At 48.5% G+C, this 26,334-nt stretch overlaps 1 protein-coding gene across 1 annotated transcript in view; it reads right to left on the minus strand.

Moving 5' to 3' along the window:
• Window positions 1–873: 873 nt before the first annotated feature.
• LRCH2 (leucine rich repeats and calponin homology domain containing 2) overlaps window positions 874–26,334 on the minus strand; it is a 30,890-nt gene continuing 5,429 nt past the window's right edge. The window contains exons 2-22 of the mRNA XM_081964364.1: window positions 22,418–22,562; window positions 20,422–20,548; window positions 19,228–19,333; window positions 18,851–18,987; window positions 18,314–18,447; window positions 17,666–17,753; window positions 16,777–16,888; window positions 15,950–16,050; window positions 15,742–15,809; window positions 15,387–15,491; window positions 13,189–13,257; window positions 12,829–12,877; window positions 11,389–11,505; window positions 10,494–10,538; window positions 9,023–9,073; window positions 8,419–8,476; window positions 7,238–7,347; window positions 6,858–6,995; window positions 6,586–6,663; window positions 4,086–5,534; window positions 874–3,942 (exon numbers count right to left, since the gene is read on the minus strand). Coding sequence (XP_081820490.1) covers window positions 5,415–5,534; window positions 6,586–6,663; window positions 6,858–6,995; window positions 7,238–7,347; window positions 8,419–8,476; window positions 9,023–9,073; window positions 10,494–10,538; window positions 11,389–11,505; window positions 12,829–12,877; window positions 13,189–13,257; window positions 15,387–15,491; window positions 15,742–15,809; window positions 15,950–16,050; window positions 16,777–16,888; window positions 17,666–17,753; window positions 18,314–18,447; window positions 18,851–18,987; window positions 19,228–19,333; window positions 20,422–20,548; window positions 22,418–22,562 — 1,958 coding nt within the window. The 3' untranslated portion in view covers window positions 874–3,942; window positions 4,086–5,414. The remainder of the gene's footprint in view (window positions 3,943–4,085; window positions 5,535–6,585; window positions 6,664–6,857; window positions 6,996–7,237; window positions 7,348–8,418; window positions 8,477–9,022; window positions 9,074–10,493; window positions 10,539–11,388; window positions 11,506–12,828; window positions 12,878–13,188; window positions 13,258–15,386; window positions 15,492–15,741; window positions 15,810–15,949; window positions 16,051–16,776; window positions 16,889–17,665; window positions 17,754–18,313; window positions 18,448–18,850; window positions 18,988–19,227; window positions 19,334–20,421; window positions 20,549–22,417; window positions 22,563–26,334) is intronic.

Below are 26,334 nucleotides of genomic sequence, written 5' to 3' on the forward strand. Positions count from 1 at the left end.
TCCTCCCCTTTGGTTTCCTGGGTTTGGGGGGGGGGGGAAAGGAAGGGCTCCTTCCACCGTAATATGACATGATAGCGGTATAGTCCAGTATTTGAGGGGCTGCCACAAAGAAGGAGGGGGTCAACTTTTTCCCCCAAAGCACAGAAAGGCAAGAAACGATGGATGGCAACTCAGCAAAGAAGCAATCTGGAATGGAGCAGAAACTTCCTAACGATTGAGAACTATTAACCAGGGGAACAGAAGTTGCCACCAGAGGTTAGGGGTGCTCCATCACTGGAGGTTTTTATAGAAGAGACCGGACAGCCACTGGTCTCAAATCGTGTAGGTGGTCTCCTTGAGCAGGGGGCTGGACTAGAAGACCTCCAAGGTTCCTTCCAGCTCTATCTTGATTGATGGCTGCAGCCCCAAATGTTCAGCCCTTGGTGAAAGTAGGCAGGGACGAAGAATTGGGCATCCTTTGCCTTCCTTGTTGTCCGGGGAAGGGACAAGCTGAGCACGTTCGGCAAAGGAAGGTGGGTAGGAACCTCATTAAACAGTAACAGCAGCTGAAATGGCTCCTCGCCAGCTGTGCTTCCTCCTACTAGCTTCTCTTTCACAAGGTTGTCAAACAAAACAGAACAGCAACAACTAGGGAGGGGGGGGGGATCCCCAGGGGTGAGACCCAGGGAGGCCAAACCTAAGGGACTCTTAAAGCCGGATTGGATCAGTTAGAAACACCCCCCCCCCCTAAAATGGCAAAAGAGCCTCGCTTCTGGGCGGACCCCTTCCACCCCCCCCTCCCCACCCACCCGTGTGTCACCCACCTGCAGCTTGGCTGCGACCCTCCAGACAAAATGGGGAACCCAAAGCCACAAGAACACACAACGCCGGGGGGAGAATTACGAAAGGCTTTTTTTTTTTTTCATTTTATACACAGAGTATATGTACATTAGGTTTAATCCATGCAGATTTCAATAGAAAACTCTGTACAAAAGGAAACAAAAAACGGGACGACGGTTCGGGGGAAATGTTGGAAGCTCCTGCGGGAAGAAATCCAGGGGGGGAAAAAAAAGCATCCAAAGAGTTGTGTAACAAGAGCCCCCCCCTTCCCCTCCCCCGGTGAGGACAGGGAAAAAAGCAGGGATGGCAAACAGAAAAACAGACACAAAAAGAAAAGACAGAGCTCCCAATTCCTTCCAAACTGATTGATGCCTTTAAAAAGAGCAACTGTGAATCTGGCTCGGATCAGGAGTTAAAGAGATACACAAAAGGAATGGAGAACAACTGAGGAATAGTTTGTTTGTTTAAAAAAAGACACAAACACAAAACTCATCGCCTGGACCCTTTTTGGTCCAAGGAGGGTCCACAGATGATTCGACAGTTTGCACATCTCTGCTTAATTCCGTCACAACTGTGCATCGACACGGCTTGGCTAGCGGGCGTCTCTGGCGCCACGGGCTGGGCTGGGCTTTGCGTTGCGGATCCGTGGCGGCCCGAGAATGAAGCCTGCGTGACGTGGACGGGACGTGGTGGAGGGCAGTGTCGCTTTTGTAATCAACCCATTTTAAGAGCCGATTATTTATTTATTGCATTTATATCATTAACTATATGACTTAGAAACTCCTGGACATCCTAGGTATATCTTTTCTCTGCACAAGAACCGGAACTGAGGCCAGATAGTGAGAAGAGAAAATGTATAAAGGGACGGGGCAGGAAAATCAGATTCATGTAAAAACAAAATAAAGGGGGATGAAGACATGGAATGCACAAACACACGCACAAACTTTATTTACCCAATGCCCAGAGAAGGTGGAGTGAGGGAGAACATGTCATTTAACTCTATTTCCCCCTGTTTTTTATTCTTAAGACCTTTTCATTTCAAAGGAATTCAACATCTGAGCATCCACAGCCTTAAGAAAATATCTAAACCAACCAGTAACAAAACCAATAAATAGCAAAAAGACCAAATTTCTCCAGTAAGGCGTCCTTGCTGAAGCTATGCCTGCATACTGGTTGAAGGTTAGGGCAACTGAAGGCCAATCAACACAGAGAACAATCAACTGGGGAAGGCTGATCTAAATATAAACAAATCATTTCATGCATTTTAATTTAACATGAGCTCACAATTGCATTTTAATGCAGAACAAATGGAGGAAGGAGACTTCAAGAATTCCAAAAGTCAGCCCCCACCCCCAAGGATATTTCGCAAAAGTCGAGAAGGAGCCTTACATAAACACCTCTGCCTTGACATCTCTCCCCCCCCCCCCCCCCCCGGCCCTTGAGAAGGACTCAACCCGATGCCCACTTAGGACCGCTTCCCACCGGCGTGGGTTGCAGAGCCCATCATCCCACGGCATGGCATTCCTTAGGACAGGGGTCTCCGGCCTTGGCAACGTTTAAGACTGGGGGGACTTTAACTCCTAGAGTTCCTCAGCCAGCATGGGAATTGGAGTCCCCAAGTTTTTAAAAGTCTCCGTGGGCTTCCTAACCATACTTGCTCTTCAGCGGTGGAAGCTCTGGAGGTGGAGATATGAGAAGACCTCCCCTCTTAGCCCAACCTCTCTGCTGCCCCCTTTTCAGGGTCTCCCAGTCTCTTGCGTAAAAGACAGCCAACAACAGGATTTCATTCTTGCATTTGCCAGAGTCCTTGCCCCCACGAGGCAATGGGAATTTTCTGCTTCTCCAAAGTCCACCTGCATGCAGGTGTCATACCTAGGACTGACACCCCCTCCTCACCTTGTCTCTTCAAATTGGGCTGAGCTCTTCTGCGCTGACCTATTTCATCCCCCACCCACTTTTTTTATAGATTGAGTTAGAGCCAGTGTTTCTCAGCCTCGGCCCACCTGAAGAAGCGTGGACTTCAACTCCCAGAATCCCCCAGCCAGCAGAGCTGGGGGATTCTGGGAGTGGAAGTCCTCGCATCTTCAGGTGGGCCAAGGTTGAGAAACACTGAGTTAAACTGGTAAGATTTGTGTTCATTGGGAAGAGGAGGCAAATGGCCCCGGGCAAATCCATCTCTATCCCAAAGCGACCCAAACACAGAGTCCTGTCTTTTCTGAGCTTCCCCCGCTGCCCGAAATGGAAATAAATAAGAATTCAATTTTTTAAAAAAACCTCTTTAAAAGCTTCCCTATGTTCAATACTTTTCATCAAGGGGCTCCCAGCCCCTCCCTGCAAAGTTGGGGGAAAGTGGTGCTGAGCCTCACTTTTCACAAGGGGCTGGGAGGTGGGTGGGGGAGAGATCGTTGTGTACCTCTAACGACCGTCACCGCAATCCCGCAACACGCTTTGTCAACTAACAGTGGCATTCTTTGGGCTGCAAAAATAAAATAAAAAAAAGTGCAAAGGATTTTGTTTCTTAAATCATGCCAACAAGAGAAGAGAATTCCATCCAACCGAAGGCGTCTGAAAGGGGCAAAGCCTGAACCTTAATTCGCTACCAAGGGGAGCAACGGAAATGCAGACGTTAAAAAACGGAGCAACGCAAAGCTTGTTTCTTGGCCTCTCCAAATGCCACGGGGAGGATCCCCTTCCCGCTGGTGGGCCCTGGAGTGGGGAGGACCTCTGCAGGGACGGGAAGGGAGGACTCTGGATGGAACTTGGGGGTGGGGGTCTCTCTCTCTCTCAAGCAGGCAGGGCCTAAAACAGCTCCCCAAATGAACAGAAACTGCTTTCTTGAAAGGTGGCAATGAAAGAGACCATCAGAGATGACATCTCTGGAATTGTCATGCACTCCCCCCCCCCTCCCATTCTTCCTTCCCATAACATTCCTCCCCCGGATGAATCTCCTTTCTTCTTGCACACACGCCCTTGGCAACAACACTGGAGTCGGTTGGGTGGGTAGAGAGGGACTGGCAGTTAGAGGGTTGTGACCACATTGCTCCATCCCTTAAACTGGCTGGCAGGGTTGGGGGTTGCCGGGGTGGGTGGGGGTGGGGCAGATATCTGATCAAGGCTATTGATCTTTCCTCTACTTCAGGGGTGTCCAAACTTGGCAACTTTAAGACTTGTGGACTTCAACTCCCAGAATTCCCCAGCCAGCTATGCTGGCTGGGGAATTCTGGGAGTTGAAGTCCACAAGTCTTAAAGTTGCCAAGTTTGGACACCCCTGCTCTACTTCATGACGTTCCTCATTCAACCACCATGACAAAAGATTGTATGAAAGTTGGGAGCGAGCTATGAAATCCTGGCTATCACAATATAAACCTGAGATTATTATTTCTTTCTTTAAAAAAAAAAACCTTTTTTTTTTGGCAGTTTTACTGAAAAGTTTTGCACTAACACTCTTCCATAGGATTCTCCATGAAGAATCCTACAAGTCATTATTTCTCCCAGAGGAGGAAAATAATTTTTCAAACATCCACCGACCAACTAATACATTAAAAAGGATTACGTTATCAAATTAAATATGATAAATAAAAACATATTTACAATTTTGTTTTCTAACGACCAAACTTAATAAATTCAAAGTGTGCAAACTGAAGACCATCCAACATTCAGATGTTAGTCCTTTTAAACTTCACGTATGACCAATCTTACAAAAAAAAAAAAAAAACCTCCTAATATTTAAAAATACGCATTGCATCTATTGAGACGTAAAGAAACTGCAAAAATGTTTTTAAGACTAGGAAAAGTTATTACACAGGCACTTCACAGGTTAACAATCTACAGTACAACTGAAAAGTATTTTGGCACCAATCTAGAATACTGAAGGGGGGGGGGGAAAAAACCCACACAATTTGTCCTTTATATTGTATACTATTCTGTCATCGCCCGCATACACCCAACTAAAATATTGGAAATGGGTACATCGGTAAGAAGTGCAAAAAATGAAGGATGCAAAGCTTCTCAGAACTGGTCCAACTGTTTCCGTGATGGTGCTTGTCCGGATTTTCTACTCTGCTATAATGACTTCTGATTATTTCGCAAGCGTAGGTGGAAAATGATACCGGTCCAAGCTTTGAATGCAAATGCCATTTTAAGGTCCATGAAAGCCTACATCAGGTGATGCTCCCTCCCCTAGCATAAGCATCTCTCAAAGCTCCTGCCTCGGGCTTCCCTTGTCAAAGGTAGTGCTGCAAGATCTAAGAGGAATTGGGCGGCAGTCAAACACTCCTTTACAAAGTCCGCTCAAAAACAACGGCGAAGGCTTGACGGGCGGCTGAGGGGCGAAGGCAGGACGGGACCCTACCTGGGAAGAGAATCTGACGGCCTCGGAATCTCTTATGGCTCTCGTGGTTAAAAAGAAAATAGGAATTATTTTTGTTTTTTTTAACGCTCCCAGGGAGTTGTCAGCTGGACACCCCGGTTCCCAACATACAGCCCCTGGAGAGCCCTGACGGCGAATGGCTTGGCGGATTCCCCTGGACGGAGTGGGAAGGCCCGGGAGGGTCCCACGGGCGCCATGGCGGCCAGTTCCTTCCGCAGGAGCCCCGCTACAGGCAGGAGAGCTGCGACGCTTTAGAAGAAGGGATCTCCAGCAGGGCCTGAACCGTGAGTCCGACTTTGACCAGTCCTCTCTCTTCCAAAATGTGATGGGGTAAGCAAAGCCTTTCCTGGAAAAAGGAAGAGACAACAGCTTCAGATTCTCCTCCTTCTTCAGAATAAACCCAGAGTCCAGCTGATTAGGAAAAGCGCTTCCTTTAAAGGGGGACGGGGGGGGGGGTCAAAGACCAAGGCTCTAAAGGCAGCCTCTAAAGCAGGAGGGGTCTCCAACCTTGGCAATGTTAAGCCTGGTGGACTTCAACTCCCAGAATTCCCCAGACCTGCTCTAAAGGGCGGGACTTCCTTTGGCAGACAGAGACACCGCCCCACACACACACACCGGGCAAAATCACAGGCTGCTTCTCAACCCCCACCTCAATGCCGTCCTCGGGGAAGCAGAAGAAGGAAGGAGAGAAGGTGGAGGATGGAAAGTGGGAGATTGACAGGTTAAAGGGGGGGAAGCACCCCACCCTCCGTTCCCAACAAGCCACTTCCGGCCAGTCCCAACGGCTAAAACAGGGGTCCTCAAACTTTTTAAAAAAAGGGGGGGGATTCACGGTCCTTCAGACTGTTGTGCGGGAGGGGAGGCGGACAGGGTGGGTGTGGCTAGGTGGTCATGTGACTGAGAGTGCGTGGTGCTCTCTATCTCCCTCCCCCTGGAGGCTGGGGAGGCCAAAGGTGACCTTGTTTGGGGGCTCCTTGACCTCCAGAAAAAGGGGGGGGTGAGGGCAGTTGGTAGGTGGGGGCGATGCGGGTGGGGCAGCCTTATGGTCCCTTGCAGGCTGGATTAATGGCTTTGGCTGGCAATATCCGACCCCCGGGCTGTAGTTTTGAGGACGCCGGTCAACTGACTCATATTTATGACGGTCACAGAAGCCAAGTCGGGGGCGGGGGGAGATCCAGATTCATTTAACGACAGTGTTCCTAACGTAACCGCTGCAACGATTAGCTAAAATAACTGCGGCAAGAAAGCTTGTAAAATGGGGGGGGGGGCTGAAACTCGTTTAACATACGCCTCACTTAGCAACAGAAATGTGGGGAGGTAGTTAAGTCGAGGACCGCCCATTATTAGGGAAGAATCTCCTCCCGCGACTGGCGTCATTAAGCGCCTCAGCAATTTACCTGCGCCACGCCCAGCTTTTTGCAAGCATCCAGGAAATTTTCAACGTTTCTTCGGCATTTTGCCATACTGAGCTTAGGCTGTTGAGAGAGAGAGAGAGAGAGGGAGGAGAGAGAAAGAGGCCGAAGAGTCAAGAGGAACAATCCCACTGAGGAGGAGGAGGAGGAGAAAAGGATCCTTGGTCTAATCCCAAGATCAAGAGAGATTTCCCGCAGGCAAAGGCCGGTCTGGAACCCGCCTGGACTTAGGGAGGCAATGCGCGCAGCTCACTCACCACAGCCGGTGACGGGACGTGAATGCTGGCCACGGAGCGTGGTCTGATGTGGTTGGCCAGGTGGCAGAGGACCACCCCATCCATGAGAGCTGCGCCGATATCCTCGGGCAAGCTGACCTTCAGCCGCGACTCCAGGTTCTAGGGCGAAGGAGACACACTCAAGGTCCGAAGCCCAGCTTCTCGGGCAGCTTCCCCAAGAGAGCCACCAGCAGCCCCAACACCCATCCCGTTGAAGGCGGGCGGTCTCCAATCGTGGCAACTTTAAGACCCCCGTGGACTTCAACTCCCGGAATCCGTGGCTGGCTGGGGAATTCTGGGAGTTGAAGTCCACGAGTTGCCACAGTTGGAGCCCACTTCCCCCCGCATGGAAGGAAAATTACACTGCGCAGTTGTTTAATCTGTTCCCTTTCTTCCCGCAGGTGCTCCATTTTCCTCCTCATGGTGAATCCGGGGTCCGCGGTGCTGTAGTCTTGACGAGAACGCCCGAACGCTAAGAAGGGAAGCAGACCACTGAAAATGAGGCGGCTCCAGAGAAACGTCTCGCCTGACGATGCCGCTTGGAGGTGCCTCCCCTCCCTCTGTTGCTTCACTAACTCTCAAATCCAATAAACTAAAAAGGCTTCCGGGTACTACGATGGCATTCGTCACACCAGAGGGCTGGGGTGGGGGGGTGCGGTGCGTGTGTCAGAAATGAAGGTTGCACTAAATAAAAAACAAAAACCCACAGAATTTGCGCCAAGGAACCCGAAGAAGGCGTTCTAATGGATAAATTCGTTCTCCTCGCCTTGCAATGAACGGCTCTCGTTTGGGGTGGGAGAGAAATGTCCAGCTTGGACGTGATTTAGGCCAGCCATACTAGCCCAACTCCCCTTGATCCAGGAATGGCAGCCCAAGATCCTGCAGCATCCCGGAGGGTCTCCATTGGGGGGGTCAGGCGTTGCAAAGCAGGGTCTCCAGAACCAAAGGACTGAGACTGCGATGTCATGGCGCAGTTGGCAAGGCAGCTGCTTCGCCTTCTCTTGCTTTGTGCTTTCTGCCCTTCCTGTCACTTAACAGTCCTGCTTTTCTTCTAAACTTAACCTCTCCGTCCTCCGACCTCTGAAATATTCTAAGCAATCTCTGTCTAACACCCCCTCTGCGCCCCCCAAGACCTGGAGAACGGCTGCAGGATTTGGGTTTGGCTAGTCCAGAGAAAAGAAGGACCAGGGGTGACATGATAGCAGTGTTCCAGTATCTCAGGGGCTGCCACAAAGAAGAGGGGCCCCCCAATCTATTCTCCAAAGCACTTGAAGGCAGGACAAGAAACAATGGATGGAAACGAACCAAGGCGAGAAGCAACTTGGAACTAAGGAGGAATTTCCTGACAGTGAGGACAATTAATCAGTGGGACAGAAGTTGCCTCCAGCAGTTGTGGGTGCTTCATCACTGGAAGTTTTTAAGAAGAAGACTGGACAGTGCCTGGTCCCAAATGGTATGGGGTCTCCTGCTTGAGCAAGGGGTTGGACTACAAGACCTCCAAGGCCCCCTTCCAGATCTAATCTTGATTCATTACAGTCCTCACCTGATCGGGGCTTCAATCCAAAAGGGCCATGAGGACTCCCGTCTGCCCGGTCATAATCCTTGAAAAGGAGGGAGGAGAAGCAGAGCTGTTAGATGGCCGCAGAGGGCAACCCAAGGCATGCAAGCGTCAAGAACCCAGGGGCTTCGTCCAAAAAATCTCTACGCTTTGCCATTCCCCAGTCTGGAGAAAAAGAACCTGGGTGCCCACTGCCCTTTGGCCACAGCAGGGGGAATTCCCGAGAAAGGGGCGCTCGGTGCTTATAAAAGTTCCACCTATGTCAGGAGCACAGAGCGCCAGGGAAGCAGGAGGGGAGACATTCTCTAGAAAGATCCCTCCCTACCCCCCCCAAAAAAGCCCTTTGCTAACATGTTATCGTAAAACGACGCAAAGAGTTCAGAAGCTTTTTCTTCTTCTTTCAAACATACGTTGCACCCCTTCCACAATATATTTCAGATCACTCTTGGGAGTGAATGGCTTCCATTCTGCGGGCAACGCCAACCACACCAAAACTGGGCGTCGCGGTTCAAATCCCCTTTTGTGACACTAACAAAAATATACACAGAGACAGACAGACAGACAGACACAGACAGACAGAGACTTGTACCTCGGATGACACAGGAGACTGTGGAGACACATTAGCATGGTCACTGTCTTGCTACAAAACAAAACCAAACCAAAAAGGTGGAAACCGTAAGATGAAATGTTTAAAATGAAAAGTTGGCCAGACAGTACGTAACGTGTGCGGGCGTACAAACAGGTATTTTCCCAGACAGACACACACGGCTAAACAGATGGAGATGCTTGGAGATGCCTGAAGGGAATCTCCTTGCAGGAGGACCAGTCTTTTTTGGGGTGGGGTGGGGGTGGGGGTTAAAGTTTTATATTTTTCCCTTTCAAATTCATTCATAGATATACATTCTTAGATGTAAATTGCTATATTTAACAGTTGTCTATTCATCAGTCTCTATACTCATTTTTACAAACACACACACACACACACACATAATACAGTTTGGGCCACTTTCTTGCCTCCCCGTGCCTGCATCGTATTTTGCAACAACTTTACTCCTTCCATCTTCTCAACCTCCCTTCTCTGCCTCCTTCCTTCCTCCTCTCCTTCCTTCTTCCCCTCTCCTCTTTCTTACGCTCTCTCCTACTCTCTCGGCTAAGGGATCGGAGCCTCTGGGGCAAAAGGAGATTCTGCCTTTAATTGGCTCATCAGAAAAAGGGACTCTCAGCCCCTCTGCTTTTCTGCCACCATAGCCTACAGATGTAGCATTGGCTAAAAAACTCTGCTGGCCCAGCTCCTATACAGCTGTTTGGACTTGCTTACCTGGTAAGTAGCTTGAAATGTGAGATCAGTTCCTCCCTAATTCTCCTAAATTTCTCCCAGATTATTTCTGGGAGCAATGGGTGGAAACTAATCAAAGAGAGAAGCAACTTAGAACTGAGGAGAAACTTCCTGACAGTGAGAACCATTAATCAGTGGAACAGCTTGCCTCCAGAAGTTGTGAATGCTCCAACACTGGAAGTCTTTAAGGAGATGTTGGATAGCCATTTGTCTGGAACGGTATAGGGTTTCCTGCCTAGGCAGGGGGTTGGACTAGAAGACCTCCAAGGTCCCTTCCAACTCTACTATTGCATTGTATTGTATAATATCTAAATTTCTCGCAGATAAGATCTTTCTTGTTTCTATACCTGGTTATTTATTAAAGCATGCATAATCCACCCTTCAGCAGCCCCCACCCCACCCCAGGGCGGCACAGATTTCATAGAAACCAACATTTAAAACAGGGCAGAGCACTGCAAAAAAACCAAGAGATAATTTAAGTCCGGTTCCTGGCCAAGCCAAGGGAGATATTCAGGAGCATCGATGCAATCTCCATACGATTATATCAAGCGGCTATAAGCCATCTTGAATTGATGGGCTGTCGATGTAAATCGGGCATTATTTCTCCGAGAGGGGAGGGAAACAACTTTGCATGCGAGCATTGGGCGGAGAATTTAAAGGAGGGTGTTAGGGAATCCTTGATTCCCACCGTTAAGTTTCATTTCGTCTTCCGCTCCTCACTTACCTCGTCGTTTTCATTTCCACTGGAGCTCTTCCGCGAAGACTTGTACTGAAAAACACAGATAGATTGCGAAGCCTGTTTGTGTGTTTCACCACTTCGACTCTCTGCTTCATCCTCTCGCCACGTAACCAATCCACCCGGAGACAGAGACACGGGGCCATTCTGTGGCATGGCTGCAGAATCTTTAGGGGCGTTCTCTTGGGGGCTTAAAATGCTGGTGAAGAGGCAATGTGTAATGCTTAAGCTCAGTAACCAGGATAATAAATTGGATTTGGCTTACCGGAGAAAGAACTGCATGACCGACAGGCTCTCTATAGAGAAATGCTTATTGGTGCCTATTCCCATAATAATCCTGGCTGCATTTTCCTCAAGGATAAACTCTGCTGCTCTCCAAATAACGTATTCCCTAGCAGGCATCCTTAGTTCTACGCTGTTCGCCTACTGAAGCAGGCCTGAATCTCCAGCCTTTGCAGAGCCCACGATAACAAGCTCTCTGTCCCTTATGGGAGCTTCAGCCCTGGAAGCTTTCAAGAAGGGGTTGGGCTGCCATTTGTCAGAAATGGTGTAGGGTTTCCTGCTTGGGCGGGGAGAGGGGGGGTTGTTTTAGATGACTTCTCAAAGGCCATTGTTCTGAAAAAACATTTTTTTTCTTTTTTCCCCTCTTTCACTTCTCTATTCTCTTCTCACCAATTTTCTTTCTTCTTGGAAAAGTTTTTATTCTGTTCATTTTTTGGGGGGGGGGGAGGCAAGAAAAAGTAATTACAAACATGACTTTAAGTTCGCTTTCAGAGGTTTCTGACACTTTCTAAGGGCAGAAATGGTTTTATATTCTTAGACTGATCTTTTGGTTAGTTGGCAGGCAGAGGGGGAAAAAAAGGGGGGGGGAGGAGGGGCTTACTTTGAAATACTCCCTCCTGATCTGCTTGCTTCGCCGCCTTTCCTCGTTCTGCCAGATGACCGGCTGCAAATCTGGCCAACGTGAGCCGTCCGGGTGTCCCTTCTGATTTTCCAGAGACTGCAGAGAGAAAACAACCTGTAAGACTTTGGATCTATGATTTTTATCAGGATCGTCCCACGTCTCCAATGAAATGAGCAATGCTTTTCCTAAACTAGCCTTCCAGCCTTTTTGCCATCAAGGCGATCACAAATAAATGGAATTCAGAAGGCAGGGGAGTCACGAATAAATTTGCATGCATGCCGTTCGCTCAGGTCCTCTGGTGAACATATCACTCAGAGCAATTAAGAGCTTTCACTTCCAATCAAGAACAAGAGCACACCTTGCAAAGGGTGGAAATGAAATAAAAACATGCGAGCAAAATGATCAGTGTTTGCACTGAGTGCGTTAAGACAGCTGGCAAGGCTTCATCTCATTATTAAATCAAAATACTGACATTGACGGGAGAAAGTAGTGACTAGTTGATATTTTGTTCCATATATTGATCTACCTATTCGCTGGTAAAATATTGATGTAATAAATGAATTCACCCACTTAACTAAACATTATACTGCGAAATTGGTTTGGATTAAAAGTAAAGGTTCCCCTCGCACATATGTGCTAGTCGTTCCCGACTCTGGGGGGCGGTGCTCATCTCCATTTCAAAGCTGAAGAGCCAGCGCTGTCCGAAGACGTCTCCGTGGTCATGTGGCCGGCATGACTAAACGCCGAAGGCTCACGGAACACAGTTCCCTTCCCACCAAAGGTGGTTCCTATTTTTCTACTTGCATTTTTTACCTGCTTTCGAACTGCTAGGTTGGCAGAAGCTGGGACAAGTCATGGGAGCTCACTCCGTTACGCGGTGCTAGGGATTCGAACCTGCTGAACTGCTCACCTTTCCGATTGGCAAGCTCAGCGTCTTAGCCACTGAGCTACCCCGTCCCCTTGGTTTGGATTAAAAGTCTATCAAGGGTACGTGGCTCTTGAGGCAATCTGCAGGAACCCCACTGTAGATCTCATTGCTGGGATAGGACAACTGTGGATTTTACCCGGAGCATTAAATGGCCGAGGAGAAAATGCCAGCAAAATAAAGCAAAATAAAGCATTTAGGGTGGCATTTCTTCATCCAACATTATTAAAAACTACTGGCCTCATTGAAATTTGGGGGTAGAATGTCACGCAATCTGTCGCAACTACCGCCCTGCCCAACAGATGGCACAAAGGAATCCCCACTCAATTATCTGGCGCCCAGGCGCACATTCAACGAACGAAGGCAGCTCATTTGCAACCAAAGCTATAAAGAGCGATCAAACATGGTAGCGAAGAAACATTTGCCAGGAACAAGCCAAACAATGACAGCTGCCCAGGGAGAGCTGCGGGATGCTTTTCACTTCTCTGCATTACCTGCCAGCTGCAGGGGGAAGACGGAGAATTTGCTTCGTCTGCAGAAAGGCTGCACACACACAAAAAAAACAAAACAAAATATAACAAAGTATAAAGTTGTTAGCTTAAAAAAAAAAACCCCTCTTTCTTTCTTTGTTAAATGTGTGCGGCTCTTCACTCAAAACGTGCAACTCTTCTCACAGTTTCCAAGGACCCAGGGAGCCAATTCCTAATCTGACCTGAAATATTACCAATATGTATATTTATAACCAAAGGACCCTTCGTTTTGGGGCCCCTCTGCAAAATCTTTTCAATGCAACAAGCTCACACCAATGGCTTTCATCTATTTCCCTCCCCCACCGCGTAAAGCCCCCTCCGTACCTTTTTTCAGTGTCCACAGTCTGTTTTGGTCGGCTTCTTGTGCTTGTTGTGGTGGAGTGATTCAGGAGTCTGAAACCAATAAAAAAGTCGCCGGGTGACACACAGGCTCACGTAAGCAGCTTCAGCTCTGCTCTGATCGGTGTTTTCTTTGCGCCGAGCTTGAGCTCCTGCAGCCTTTGCTGAGGACGGCCCCTTCCCCCCCCCCCCATTCTCCAGTGAAGACCCCAGCTGGGCTGCCATTCCCTGGTCTGGCTTTTAACCCTGGCCGGGTGTGTGTGTCGGGGGATTGGGGTGTCAAGCTGTCCTCTGAGGTTGCAGGGACAGCCTGGGAAAGGGACCCGAGAAGGAGCAAAGTCACGAGGGAAGGAATAGCAAGGAAAGACAAGGCTGGAACCAGGAGGAGGACAGGAAAGGAGGAGAGAAATAAGAAGCAAACAGGGACTCCCTCAGCACAGGTTGTCGGAAACGAATCCCACCCTAGTAAGGGCAGAAGAGCGGCAGGAGAGCGGAGTGTCTTCCATCTAGTCTTGCAGGACCGAGGGGAGGGGAAGGGTCTTCCCAGCTGACCAGCAGGGTCATTCTTCCCCCTTCCAGGAAGTGGCCCGGAGGGGATGAATGACCCCCATGTCTGAACAAGAAGAGTCTCCTTTTCTTTAAATACCGCATTTTTCAGAGGTTTTGAAGAGGCAAATTAAATAAAAAAAAGTTTTTGCACTCTGCAGACCTCCCCAAAACAACCCGTTTTTCATGAAAACGGCCCGTTTTGTTTATTCTTCAAAAAAGGGCATGAATTGCCTTTAGGAGGCTTCTAGAGTGCTCCTAGGGACGAGGGACGGGGGTATTGAGCAAAAAACAGGTCTGTTTTTTGTCAAAGATGGGCATGCATAGTCTTTAGGAGGCTTTAGGAGGCGGGCAAAATTGAGCAAAAAACGGTCTTTTTGCTCATTTCTACCCTCCACAGTCCCTGGGAGCACTCTAGAAGCCTCCTAAAGGCAATTTTTGCGAAGGGGCTGGGGTTTTGGGAGGCCAAAAATGCTGTATTCAGTGTATAAAATGCACCCAGATTTTCACCCACTTTTTTGAGGGGAAAAAGGTGCGTCTTATACTCCGAAAAATACGGTTCCATCAAAGACTCTTTTGCACAGAAGCAGCATTAATCTCTCGTTCAACCACATCTTAAGGGCTGGTCCGGAATTTGGTTTCCAGGTAAGAATTCAAGAGAAACACGTTTCCCAATTTGGGTTGCAGATCGCTCAAGATCCTCCCCAGAGGTGGGTTTTTTTTCAAGGTACCTGTTTCACAGGTGTGGTCGCCCAAGATGGCCAATGTGAGATTGCAATTGAGGCCCTGGACTGTACCACAGCCATGGACCTTCTGACTGCACACAGAGGAGAATCCCATTCTTAGGACGGGGCGGACAAGGACTTGAAATAAACCAAGAGGTTTGCTTCCTAGAGTTGTGGGTTGCTGGAGGTTTTAAAAAATAGACCTTTGAGCGGGTTGGCCTAGAAGACCTCAAGAGGTCCCAAGCAGTCTATGTTCTAAGAAGGCCACCAGGCACCTGAGAGGAATTTAGGACGTCCAACTCTGGGGCTTTTCTTCAATTTTCCTCCCCAGACTTCCCCGTTAAGACCAAAACTGTTATCTCCAGAGGGTTGTTATGGGCTGGTCTGCCATACATCCCCAGGCCTCGAGTCCCCAGTACCTTGAGGCGCGTCCTGCCACCCTGGTCCTCTGGAAAAGCTTTTCACTGAAGGAAGCTCTATAGCTTAAGGGCCTCCGTCTGAATTCGTGTGCCACGTAACCCCAAGGTGGAGGAAGGGAGCCGTGAAGAGTGACAGGAGAGCCGTTAGTAAAGTCAGGGGAAGAGAGAGAAAGAGGAGAGTGTAACCCACTTAAGACAAGAGGAGACCCCAAAAAAAAAAAAAAGGTTTTGCAGCCAAGCTGTGGGAGATAACCCTTCGAAGAGGCCAGGAGCTTTCTGAGTAGGGCAAAGGCTTTTGGGATCCATTTCGGCAAAGGACCGAGGTATTTTAAAAGGTAGCAGCCAGAGTAGCCCTAAACTAGTCTTCTGTCAGAAGATCATCCTCTCCCAGCTTGGACGGCACAGGTTCTTCAGATGCCATGCAAAGAGTGGGCCAGGGCAGACCCCCACCGAGGTCCCTGGCTTCCCACGGGGCCCACAAGCTCTCTCGTACCTGTTCTTCTGCTCCTGCTGCAGAAGCTGGGCTGCAATTTTCCGCAGGTCGGTCACCTCCTTCAGGTCGTCGTCTTCTTCAGCCAGTGCCTTTTCTTTCTGAATGCTAATCAATCAATCAATCAATCAATCAATCAATCAATCAATCCATCCATCCATCCATATTTCTCGGATAAAGTTAGGGTTTCCCAACTGGACCAACTTTTTAAGATGGGTGGACTTCAACTCCCAGAATTCCCCAGCCAACCTAGAATTCCGGGAGTTGAAGTCCACACATCTTAAAGCTGCCAAGGTTGGGAAGCCCTGATTAGATCCTTCTGCCCAGTAGATCATTCCGAAACCCTGCCGGGACCCACCTCTTCTCCTCGCGCCAATCTTCACGTGGGTCATTCTTCTGTAGCTTCTCAGCTGACTTCCCTCGTTCCTGACACAGGTAGAGAAAAGAGGGGGGGGGGGGGAGAAAGGGGTGTGTGTGGGTGTGCAGAAATCACTTCATTTAACTTTAGATCTAGAAACCCTCCACGACTCATTCACTTTGTCTCACTACTTTTAAGACGCGGCTACCTTAATGTAAGAGACGGAGGAGGATCCGGTCTGGGGATCTCCTTGGTCACACGCAGCCACATCCTCTGAGCTGGGATCCAGGTAATCACACACTTCGGGGTCTAGGGATTTGGTTAAAAAGGAAAAGGGAGACATATATATATATGTATGGTTAGGTTGATCGTGTATAAAAGCTCTCAAGCAGGTCTTTCTCAATCTTTGCAACTTCCTCCCCAAAACCACCTGGATATAGGTGTTCTTACTGAGGCTTCCCAAGAGCCTGAAGCAAACTCCTGGTCCTGACAAAAAAAACCCCTTTTATTAATGACTCTGAATTCTGCTCATTCGCATCTAGCAAAGTCTTTTGAGGGAGGATTTACAGTCACAGACTTTATCTGGTTTGGAGAGCTGCCAGGCCGAGATCTGCAAAACTTGGCCAGGAGTCTCGGAGAGTCACGAACCAATTAAGCGAACTAATTGTCTCCTGCAAACTCCACTCCCCTTACGCTCCTCTTTTATTCATTCTGGGAGGGGCCATTCACTGTCCACCTGTGGCCTTACTCCCAAGTCGACCCCTCTTCTTTAGCTGTTCCCTTCGTCTGGCAACTCTGCGCATGCACACACTGGGAAGAGGCCCAGCTGTTCCTCTGCCCCACTGATGCCTGACTCCGAAGGCAGCTGATAACTGTCAGACAGCCCTGCCCACCCCCCCCCCCCCCCGCCTTCGACACAGAGCCCTCATCAGAGCCTTCCCCAGACTCCAGGACTGGCCCATCTTCCTCCCCAACCTCCTCACTGTCCGAATCTGCTGCCAGCTCCGCTGGCCGGCCACAACAGTAGGAGTTTACCTTTATGCAACTCAGGTTTGTTCCCTAGCAACTGATTGTCATTTCGGAGTGTCTGTTCCCTTGTCGATTCCGACACCTGAGAGTGGAGGCTGACCGTGTCATCATCGGATGGCTGAGGAAACACAGGTGAAAACATCACAAACCCTTCGCATTTGTCTTTCTGAGGAACACACAATTGCAAAACCATTTTTTCTGAGGAGGCCCGTGTGACACTGGGATCCCAACCGGAGCCCTTCCGAGAAGGAGCCCCCCCCCCTTGTTTCTTTCATGGAGAATCCAATACAGACATTCATTCAGTTATATAAATAGTTGTCACAACTCACAACACATCCAGAAATGCTTCAGTGGGGTCTAGTTTCATGTGCCTGATGAATGAAAAAAAATTCAGGGAAATTTGATTTCCCCACCCCCATTTTTGCTATCAAGTCTGTAACGTAAATTAACGTGGCATTTTCCAGCAACTTGCTGACCAGGCATGCTGATTAAATTCCTGCGCAAGCAAGGCGCACAACTGAGAATTGTGAAGTTGCAATACACTTGAGGTCACCAGATTAGGGGAGCCTGTTGTATACAAGTTCACTGTGCTGGAGAGTCACTTCTAACACAGAGGTCTTCAAACTTGGCAACTTTTAAGACTTGTGGACTTCAACTCCCAGAATTCTCCAGCCACCAGAGAATTCTGGGAGTTGAAGTCCACAAGTCTTAAAAGTTGCCAAGTTTGGGGATCCCCTCTTCTAACCCATCGTGTTAATTAAATGGACTGCAAAGATTTATCAGACAATGATCAGGTAGCTCAAGGAAAGAGATCTCCATCCCAAAACTGATGGAAAAAGGAAAGGAAAACGCCCATTTATTTCTTTTTCACCAATGTGAAAAAGAGCTGACTTACTTCCGTTGTGGATAACCTTTTATCCCCATTATCACTCCCAATTCCAGAATCTGGGCCGTGGTTTTTGTTGGGGTAAAAGTCTTCTATGCTGTAACGGAGAAAAACATGGGTTACAAACACTAGGAAACGTTTTTCAGTTCCCCTGTTCTGGTGTGCGACAATAATAAGGGACTGATTGAAATTTTTAGTTCCTCAAAGAACAGCAAACCATTTCCCAGAGACAGGAAAATGAGAGGGGGTAAATAAACCTCTCCCAAAAGTTTTTTTGCTGAAGAGAAGGTGGACTCTGATTTTCTTCCCTTTCGGACTAAAAAATACAATGAAGTTGGTTTGGCAGTAGATGGCAGACTTCTTCAGTAGAACTGTTCTGGATATAAGTCGGTGGAAGAAAGTGGAAGAAGAATTCCAAGATCCATTCAACACTTGAGTGATATTTATCTAACTTTAAAAGGTAAAGGTTCCCCTCACACATGTGCCAGTCGTTCCCGACTCTAGGGGGCGGTGCTCATCTCCGTTTCAAAGCCGAAGAGCCAGCGCTGTCCGAAGACGTCTCCGTGGTCGTGTGACAGGCATGACTAAACGCCGAAGGCGCATGGAACGCTGTTCCCTTCACAAAGGCTCAGTTCTGAGAAGGGAAGGCAGCTTTACCTGTCGGTGAGCGGCTGAGAAGGGATCCGTCTTCCCAGGGAGGGTAGATCCAGGGAATCAGGCTTCTTATCCATTCTCAGGCAGGCCTGAACACTGAGGAACTTAAAAATGTGCACTTTGCCCTTTAAGCAGATCTGTTAAGAAACAGGCAGGAAAGAAATCAAAAGAAAATTTGAGTCAGATCGGTTGGAAAAGAAACCCCCTGGAACTCCTTCGCTGCCTTTGATGTGCCTGATTGTGTGTGCGTGTGTTGACTGATAACCGCTTCACGTAACTCTCCCAAAGCTACCGACCTATTCCTGGGGCAGCTGACCAGCCCAACCTGTGATTTGCCACATGAGCTTTGGGGGTTCCAGGAAAGACTTTTCAGGGCCCCATAAACAGAGACCCCCTCCGGCTGTCCCCTAGGGAACCGCTGGAAACCTCAGGCAGAAAAGGGGCTTCCCTCTGATGACGGGACCCAATGGATCCCAGAACCCTTTCGCCACAAGTCCCCGCTGCCCTTCGGAACAGAAGACAGGGAGGAGATTAACACACCTGGGCTGGTGGGATCTGCATTGGGTTATTATCCAGAACGATGACTTGCAAGTGTCGCAGTTTCCGGAAGCAAACGGGGATCTCTGTGACTTTATTACAAGAGAAATCCAGCTTGACCAAAGGAAGCTCTCCTAATTCTGCAAAGGAGGAAGAGAATGGCCTTCAGACATGACGAGACGTTGTGTCTAAATCAAAGATTGCCAATCTTGGCCACTTTATGGCTTGTGGACTTCAACTCCCAGAATTCCTCAAGTCAGCCGTGCTGGGTGAGGAATTCTGGGAGCTGAAGTCCACCAGTAGTCAAGTTGTGAAGGTTTGGGGACCCCGGCTCTACATGGATTCAAAGGAATCCTGGAAGAAGAGGGGAAACTGCTTACCGTCAGGTAACATGTGGAGATTGTTTCTTCTTAAGTTGAGTTCTTTTAAGGAGTGCAGTTTCCCTATCTGTTGGGGAAGGACCTGGATCTCATTGCAACTGATGTCCTGAGGTGAGAAACAGAACGGCCCAAAGTTAAACAAGCATTTGCTGACCTGAATGGCTTAACCAAGTGAAGGGGCTTCTTGGAAGAGAGAAAGGCCTCTTTTGCTAGAAAGGGAAGGAGGAGGGGTTTTCTTAAAACGGATTTTTGTTTCAGAGGAAAAAGGTTTCAAAAAGCATCTCTCTCTCTACTACAGGACACGGGGGCGATTTTACCAGTGGTTTGAAAAAAAGGTATAAATAGAAAGAAAAAAGGAACAAAACATGAAATAAGTATCTCAGATGACATATGAATAATATAGGGAGAGGCGAAATAAGAAAATATTAAAATAATAATAATAATAATAATAATAATAATAATAATAATAATAATAATAATAATAATAATAATAATAATAATAATAATAATTTTATTTGATTAGCCGCAACCCTCTCCCGAAGGACTCGGGGCAGCGTACAATCAAACAGATAAAAAATACACATAAGACAAACATATATACAAAAAAACAGAGACATATACATATGTGCATGGATGTAAATATACAGGGGGAAAAATGATATGAATTGACATATGTTAAATAACAATCGTAAGAATGTGTATCTAAGAATGAATTTGAAAGGAAAAATAAAAAGGCATCTCTCTGAGGTAGCCAGAAATCATGTCTTAAAGTTGCCAAGTTTGGACACCCCTGGGCATGCCTTAAGCATGAAGCCAGTTGGATGACTTTGGGCAAGACATTCCTTCTCATCCCTAAAAAGAAAACAAGGGCAAACCACTTCCAAAAATCTTGCCCAAAACCTGTATGGACACGTCTAGACAATCACGAGGTTAAACTAACTCAATAGTAGCCGCCCACCTCTCCCACACACACACACACACACACTGAGACAAACCAACAAACATGGACTCAACAAAAGAAATCAACCAGATGAGATTTATGAACGTGGCGCCACCAGACTGGAAAGCTTGAAGGCTGCTCATGACTGTTCCAGGCAACTTATTTGCCTACACAAAGTGCCGTCCGATTTGTTGACAAAGAAGAGCGAAGCCAAATGCGTTCAGGGTAACGAAGGACAGAGCAACGGTACGTACCAATTCCATTAAGTCTCTCGACTTCCCAATTTCTTCAGGAATGGACACCAACTTATTATTGCTGACAACCAAGACTTTCAGTGGCAGATCAAATAGGTATTTTGGCAACGTCGATAGGAGATTTCGGCTAGGGAGAAAGGAAGGCATGGAGGGTTAATATCCGGCAGCTATGAATTGTTCATGTTCAAGAGATGCAGAAGCCATTAAGGCCATTTCAGAGAGGACTCGGTGTTCAGCTCTTCAGCTACAAGCCCTGCTGGCGGAACACAACACTCAAACGGCCTTCCCAGCGATGCCTTTCATCTCGTGTGCAAACGCGGAGGCAGAATACTCAACGTTTACAAAAGCTTGAATCAGGGGTTTAACAGGTCTTTGTAAACTCTTACCACATTTTTTTCCTCTCCTCCCTGAACATGAAAAGAAGGACCAGGGGAGACATGATAGCAGTATTCCAATATCTCAGGGGCTAACCCAAAGAAGAGGGAGTCAAGCTATTCTCCAAAGCACCTGAGTGTAGAACAAGAAGCAATGGGTGGAAACTAATCAAGGAGAGAAGCAACTTAGAAGTGAGGAGAAATTTCCTAACAGTGAGAACAATTAATCGGGGGAGGAAGAGACAGAGGAGAAGGAGAAGAAGGAAGAGGAGAAGGAGAAGAAGGAAGAGATGGAGGAGGAGGAGACAGAGGAAAAGGACATGAAGAAAGAAGAGGAGATGGAGACAGGAGGGAGGAGAAGTAGGAGGAGAAAGAGAAGGAGAAGGAAGAGAAGACAGAGGAGATGAGATGGAGAGGAAAAAGAAGAGATGGAGGAGGAAGAGAAAGGAGGAAGTGGAGACAATTAATCAGTGGAACAGAATTTGCCTCCAGAAGTTGTGAATCCCCCAACACTGGAAGTCTTTAAGAAGACATTGGATAGCCATTTGTCTGGAACGGTATAGGGTTTCCTGCCTAGGCAAAAGGGGGTTGGACTAGAAGACCTCCAAGGTCCCGTCCAACTCTGCTATTGTATTTGTAACATTTTCTCAGCTTCACTTTTCTCTGATCCTTTTTTCCTGCTTCCATTTTTCCTCCTCTGGTGCTAATGTGTCACCTTTGCCCAGCTGTTAAGATGTACAGAGCCTGAGAAGATCCCGTGCGTTTCACTTCCTGCGCCTCCTTTGCAGCCCAACAGCAAAGGAGGCACCGACTGTGCATGCTCTAAACCAGGGAGGGAGAACCTGTTCTGCACCGAGTGCCCAAACCGCGCATGCATTTGTGTGTGCCAGGGCACTGGAGCCGTGAAGACCAGCTGGCCAGCATGCGTATGCATGGGTTTTTTGGCCAGTTTTGGGGTTGTTTTCGTGCTGTTTTCTGGGCTGTTTTGACGCCATTTTTCAGGCTGTTTTTTTGGGGGGCCAAAACAGGGCTGAAAAACTGTGAAAACAGCCAGAAGAACAGCCTGAAAGCACCCCCAAAACTGCCTGTTCTCAGGCCGTTTTCTGGTGCTCTCGCGTCCGCAAACAACAGCTGGCTGGCGTAGATGTGCGTGCTGGAAACCAGAAGAGTAGCTGGTCATGGTGCGCTTGCCCACAAAGAGGGCTCTGCGTGCCACCTCTGCCATCGGTTCGCCATCACGGCTCTAAACCGAAAATAAAGCACAGGGGATCTGAGAGCAGCAGCCACAAAACGGAGCAACATTCCTCCCTCTAAGGGGGGGGGGGGGGGAAGCTGTCCTCTAGCTCTGTGTCAGCTCAGTTGCTTTCCCACCAGGAGACCAGATTAGTAGGGTTCTAGTCAGAGTCCACTCCCAGAAACCGAACTATAAAGGGATGACATTTGCATCTCCAACTTCATACTGTGAAAGAGAAATAATCAGGAACCAAGGCAGAGAGACTCCCTTATACGTGTTTACCCTTTGGCAATCTCTGGGCTGCAGGGAGCAGCAGTAAATGTTTCCCCAGCCCTCTTGAGCAAGGAGGCGCTCTGACGTGAAGCCAGGGGAAGAAAAACGCGCTTACCTGATGTTGAGATATGTTAACATCTGTAGGTTTTTAATGGCTTCCGGGATAGATTTGATGCAGTTGTGATACAGGTTCAAGGTCTCGAGCGGCGCGAACTGCCACACATCTGGAGGGATTTCGGTAAACCTGTTCCTGGAAAGATCTGAAAAGGGAAAGGAGGAGGAGGTTATTTCCAAGGCTCATCCTGAAGGAGGAGGAGAACAACAAGAAGTAGTAGATGAAGAAGAAGAGGAGGAGGAGGAAGAGGAGGAAAAGAGGAGGAGGAGGGGAGGAGGAGGGAGAGAGGAGGAGAAGAGGAGGAGGAAGAGAAGAAGAAGAGGAGGAGAAGAAAAGAAGAGGAGGAGAAGAGAAGGAGGAGGAGAGGGAAGATAAGAGAGGAGGAGGAGAGGAGAAGAGGAGAGGAGAGGAGGAGGGGGGAGGAGGAGGAGAAGAGAAGAGGAGGAGAAGAGGAGGAGGAGGAGAAGAAGAAGAGGAGGAGGTGGAGGAGGAGGAGGTGGAGAAGAGGAGGAGAAGAAGAGGAGGAGGAGGAGGAGAGGAGGAGAAGAAGAGGAGAAGGAGGAGGAGAAAGACATTGACGACACCCAACTGGTCATCAGTTGCACAATTCTGCAGTTGATATGAGAGGCTGTAAGTGGGAAAGGGTTTAAGTCCTGCTAGGAAGCCAAACTCAACACGCAGGTAGAACCAGAAGCTCACCAGGAGCTGCCCTTCTCCTAGGAGAAGACAAGAATTCACTACTGCCCACCACTTTTCCTCAACAGCCCATTCCCCTCCAGTGGTGGTATGCCCGGTACAGCCATACTGGTAGTAGCCGGGAGCAGCTGATAGCGTACTGGTGCGGTGTCTCGTTTCGCCCACCTGCCACCGTTCCATGCTTGTCTTTAAGGCAAGCGGGCCAATTGCGCACCCACGCACTGTGTGCGGCACCTGCGCGACCACTTGACGAGCCGCTGGTGGAGTGCCCGTGTGCAGCGCACATCCAGCATGTGCACGAACGGACCATGGGCAGCATACCGGTAGCGAAGGTAAGAGCAACCCACCACTGAACTGGTCCCTCCTGACCAGCCAAGGCCATCATCTCCCTCCTTCCAACTGAATGGAGCCCAACCACTTCCTTTGGCCCCTCCGTTTCTGCCCGGCCTCCTCCAGTTGAGTCGGGGTCCTATTCCCTTTTTCGAAATAAAAACCTTTTGGACAGGGCGTGCGCACGGGTGTTGCCGAACAGACCAGAGGATGAAAAATCTGTTTGCCGCTGCTCCCGTTCTGGCAACAGCCTCTTCCCGGCAATCTGGAGCCCCCTAAATCCAGCCTGTGAAATAGCGGCTATTGTCTTTGGAAGACGTTGCATTTCTTTTCCAGCCTGCTGGCTTCGTAAGCCTCCCGCAAACAAAGGTAAGGAGCAAGAAGCAGAGCCCCGACGAATGCCAAGCATTGCAGAGATACAAGGCGCGGCGCGGGCAATCTTCGCCTTGGTCCCTTTTTTGTCCTTTGTTGTCACGGCACAGAAAGCGGAATAATCCTTCCCCAAAGTCACCACTTCCCTTTCCTTGTCTGCGGACCGATTTCATTCCGCCAGGGGGAAAAAAGGGGAAATGACTTCCCCCGTTTCACCTACCGGGAACCGGGGCCTTGTATGGCCTTAGAAATCTCTCTCTCACACACACAAACTTTATGCAATAAAAATACCCTTTGGCAAGCCTCCTATTGAAATACTGTCATGTTTGGTAAGTTACACACGGTGAGATATTTCGGTGGGAAAGGTTTATTGGCCGCGCTTGACTCTACCTGCTCTGGAATAGTTAGAATAATTTCTAAGAGTGGAGAAAAACGATGTTTTGACTGTATTAAGGTCAGGCCTAAGCATTTTTAAATGCTGCACAGAATGAGGAGGCCTCCAAAGGTACCAGGAAGCAGACCACGCCTAGAGGCAGACTGGATGCCCACACCATCAAAGGACCAGGATGATCTCCGGTGAGGGTGTTTGAAGGCTGGCAGTTTCATGGGGAAAAACAGGGCAGCTTCAGGGACCCAGCACAGGCTCCTGCGGGACCCAAACACAAGTTTGCTGTGTGGGCCAAGTGGCTTCCTTCTACGGTTGGGTTCCTCCCATCGCTGGGGAGGAGGGGGGGGGGAAAGCTGTATCTACTCAACTGCATGCAACTGTCGTTGAGGACCCTTGAGTGGCTAGGACAAAAAATTGGAGAAGAGGAAAACTTAGCTGAGGAAAAAGGGTTGCCAAGGGATGTTCACCCACCTAGTCAAACCTTCTAAGAGCTTTCTAGTGTATGCAGAAGAAGAGGCAGAAACCCTGAACAAAACAGAGCAATCTGCATTTTCCCACTTGAAGGAGATCTGGGAGAATTCTCCAGGGATTGAAGGTTGGGCTTCTCCTCCTGCTCGGCTCCTCCCCACAAATCTCAAAAGTATTGCAGGTTAAAGGCCCCTGGGAAAACATATTCCTTAATTCTCAAAAATTCTGCGTATTATTGTTACCGAGTTAATAGCTAAGGGATCAGGGGAACAAAAATCTAGACTTGAGCGGATTCCAAGAATAAATGCCCGGAGTATCTTGGTGCTGCTATCAAAAGATCAACTGGATCTTTCACTCGAGATCTACAAGGTCGACAAACCTTTAGCAGGTATTACTCTGCATTTCTCACTAGAGTGAGAGAGAGACAGCCTTCAGGTTTCCGCCTGTATCTGGATACGTCTTTGTCAGTCTCAAGGCTAATTAGCTTGATCGGGTTTTCATTCAACCGATTAAGTTTGGATTTATTCCTTCGCATGGCACACAACCTATCAGCCACCCGGATCAGAATCAGAAATCTGTTTAACCTCAGTACTTCTGCAGCGATGAGCAAAAAGAAATAAAAATAAACCACCAGCAATAATATACTTTAGGTGCAAACGTTTAATCGGAGAAAAAGAAAAAGGTATTGCACATTTTTAGCACAATACCACGCGCGTGTAAATTCAGAAGAAAGTCACATGGATTCAGTTGGAGTCCTTCATCATAAGGGTGTGTAAAATTGCAAATCACATGCAAAATCGGTTGGGAGGTTCTATTTAATACGGCCAGGCTGATTTCTGAAAAATAATATGCACATTACTGATGGTTATCAGGCTCTCTTTCCATTGCATTGCAAGGCTGACATTCCACCCACAGCAATCTCTGCAATCCAACTTCCAAGCATTAGTGACACTGATATTATCTTGGTTAAGCAGCTGAATAAAAGCTACTTAGTGGGAAGCAGCCACAATAGATTAGGGTTAGGCAGGATGAGTTTGATCAGTTGTGCCTTTTCCCAATCGGGACTTGGGTTCGGCTGCCAATCAGCCTTCCGTGGGAAGAGATGTTGGTGGTTGAACAACACAAAAAAACTGGCTGACCTACCAGCTGCAGAGGAGCTCTCTTTCGGCCGCAGTTAAATTAAGAGGGCGAAAGTTACAAAGATGGCAGTTTCACTGGCCAGGATGCCAGCCCTTCCCAAGTCACCAAAGCCTCCTAGAGATGCCCTCAATTTCTCTTTGAAACGCAGACCTTCGTGCCCTGCCTCCCCTCCCCAGGAGAGAGATGGAGGCCTTTCCACGACATTCACCCACAAAGTTCTTGAGCCCCGGGGGCTATATCTTTCCATCTTTAAAGCGCGCAAAGAGAAGGGATGCGGGGTGCCTGCTCCCCACTTTGCTCCTTTCCCTGAAAAGCCACCCTCCTCGCCTTTGTTCCAGACTCAATCCCACATTAGTAACAGCTCTGCCATCACGTTCCTAATGCAACCTGACATGCTGGCAAGCAAGGCGTTATAATCCCAGAGAAGGCCTCTTCGCTGCAGGAAGAAACGGGAAGGAAGCGTTAATTCTGCACTTTCCCACATCGCCGGCGCATTTTCTTCCAGGTCAGGCCTTCACGGGGA

This window comes from Natrix helvetica, assembly GCF_964273705.1.
Source record: "Natrix helvetica genome assembly, chromosome: 11".
NCBI lineage: Eukaryota > Metazoa > Chordata > Lepidosauria > Squamata > Natricidae > Natrix > Natrix helvetica.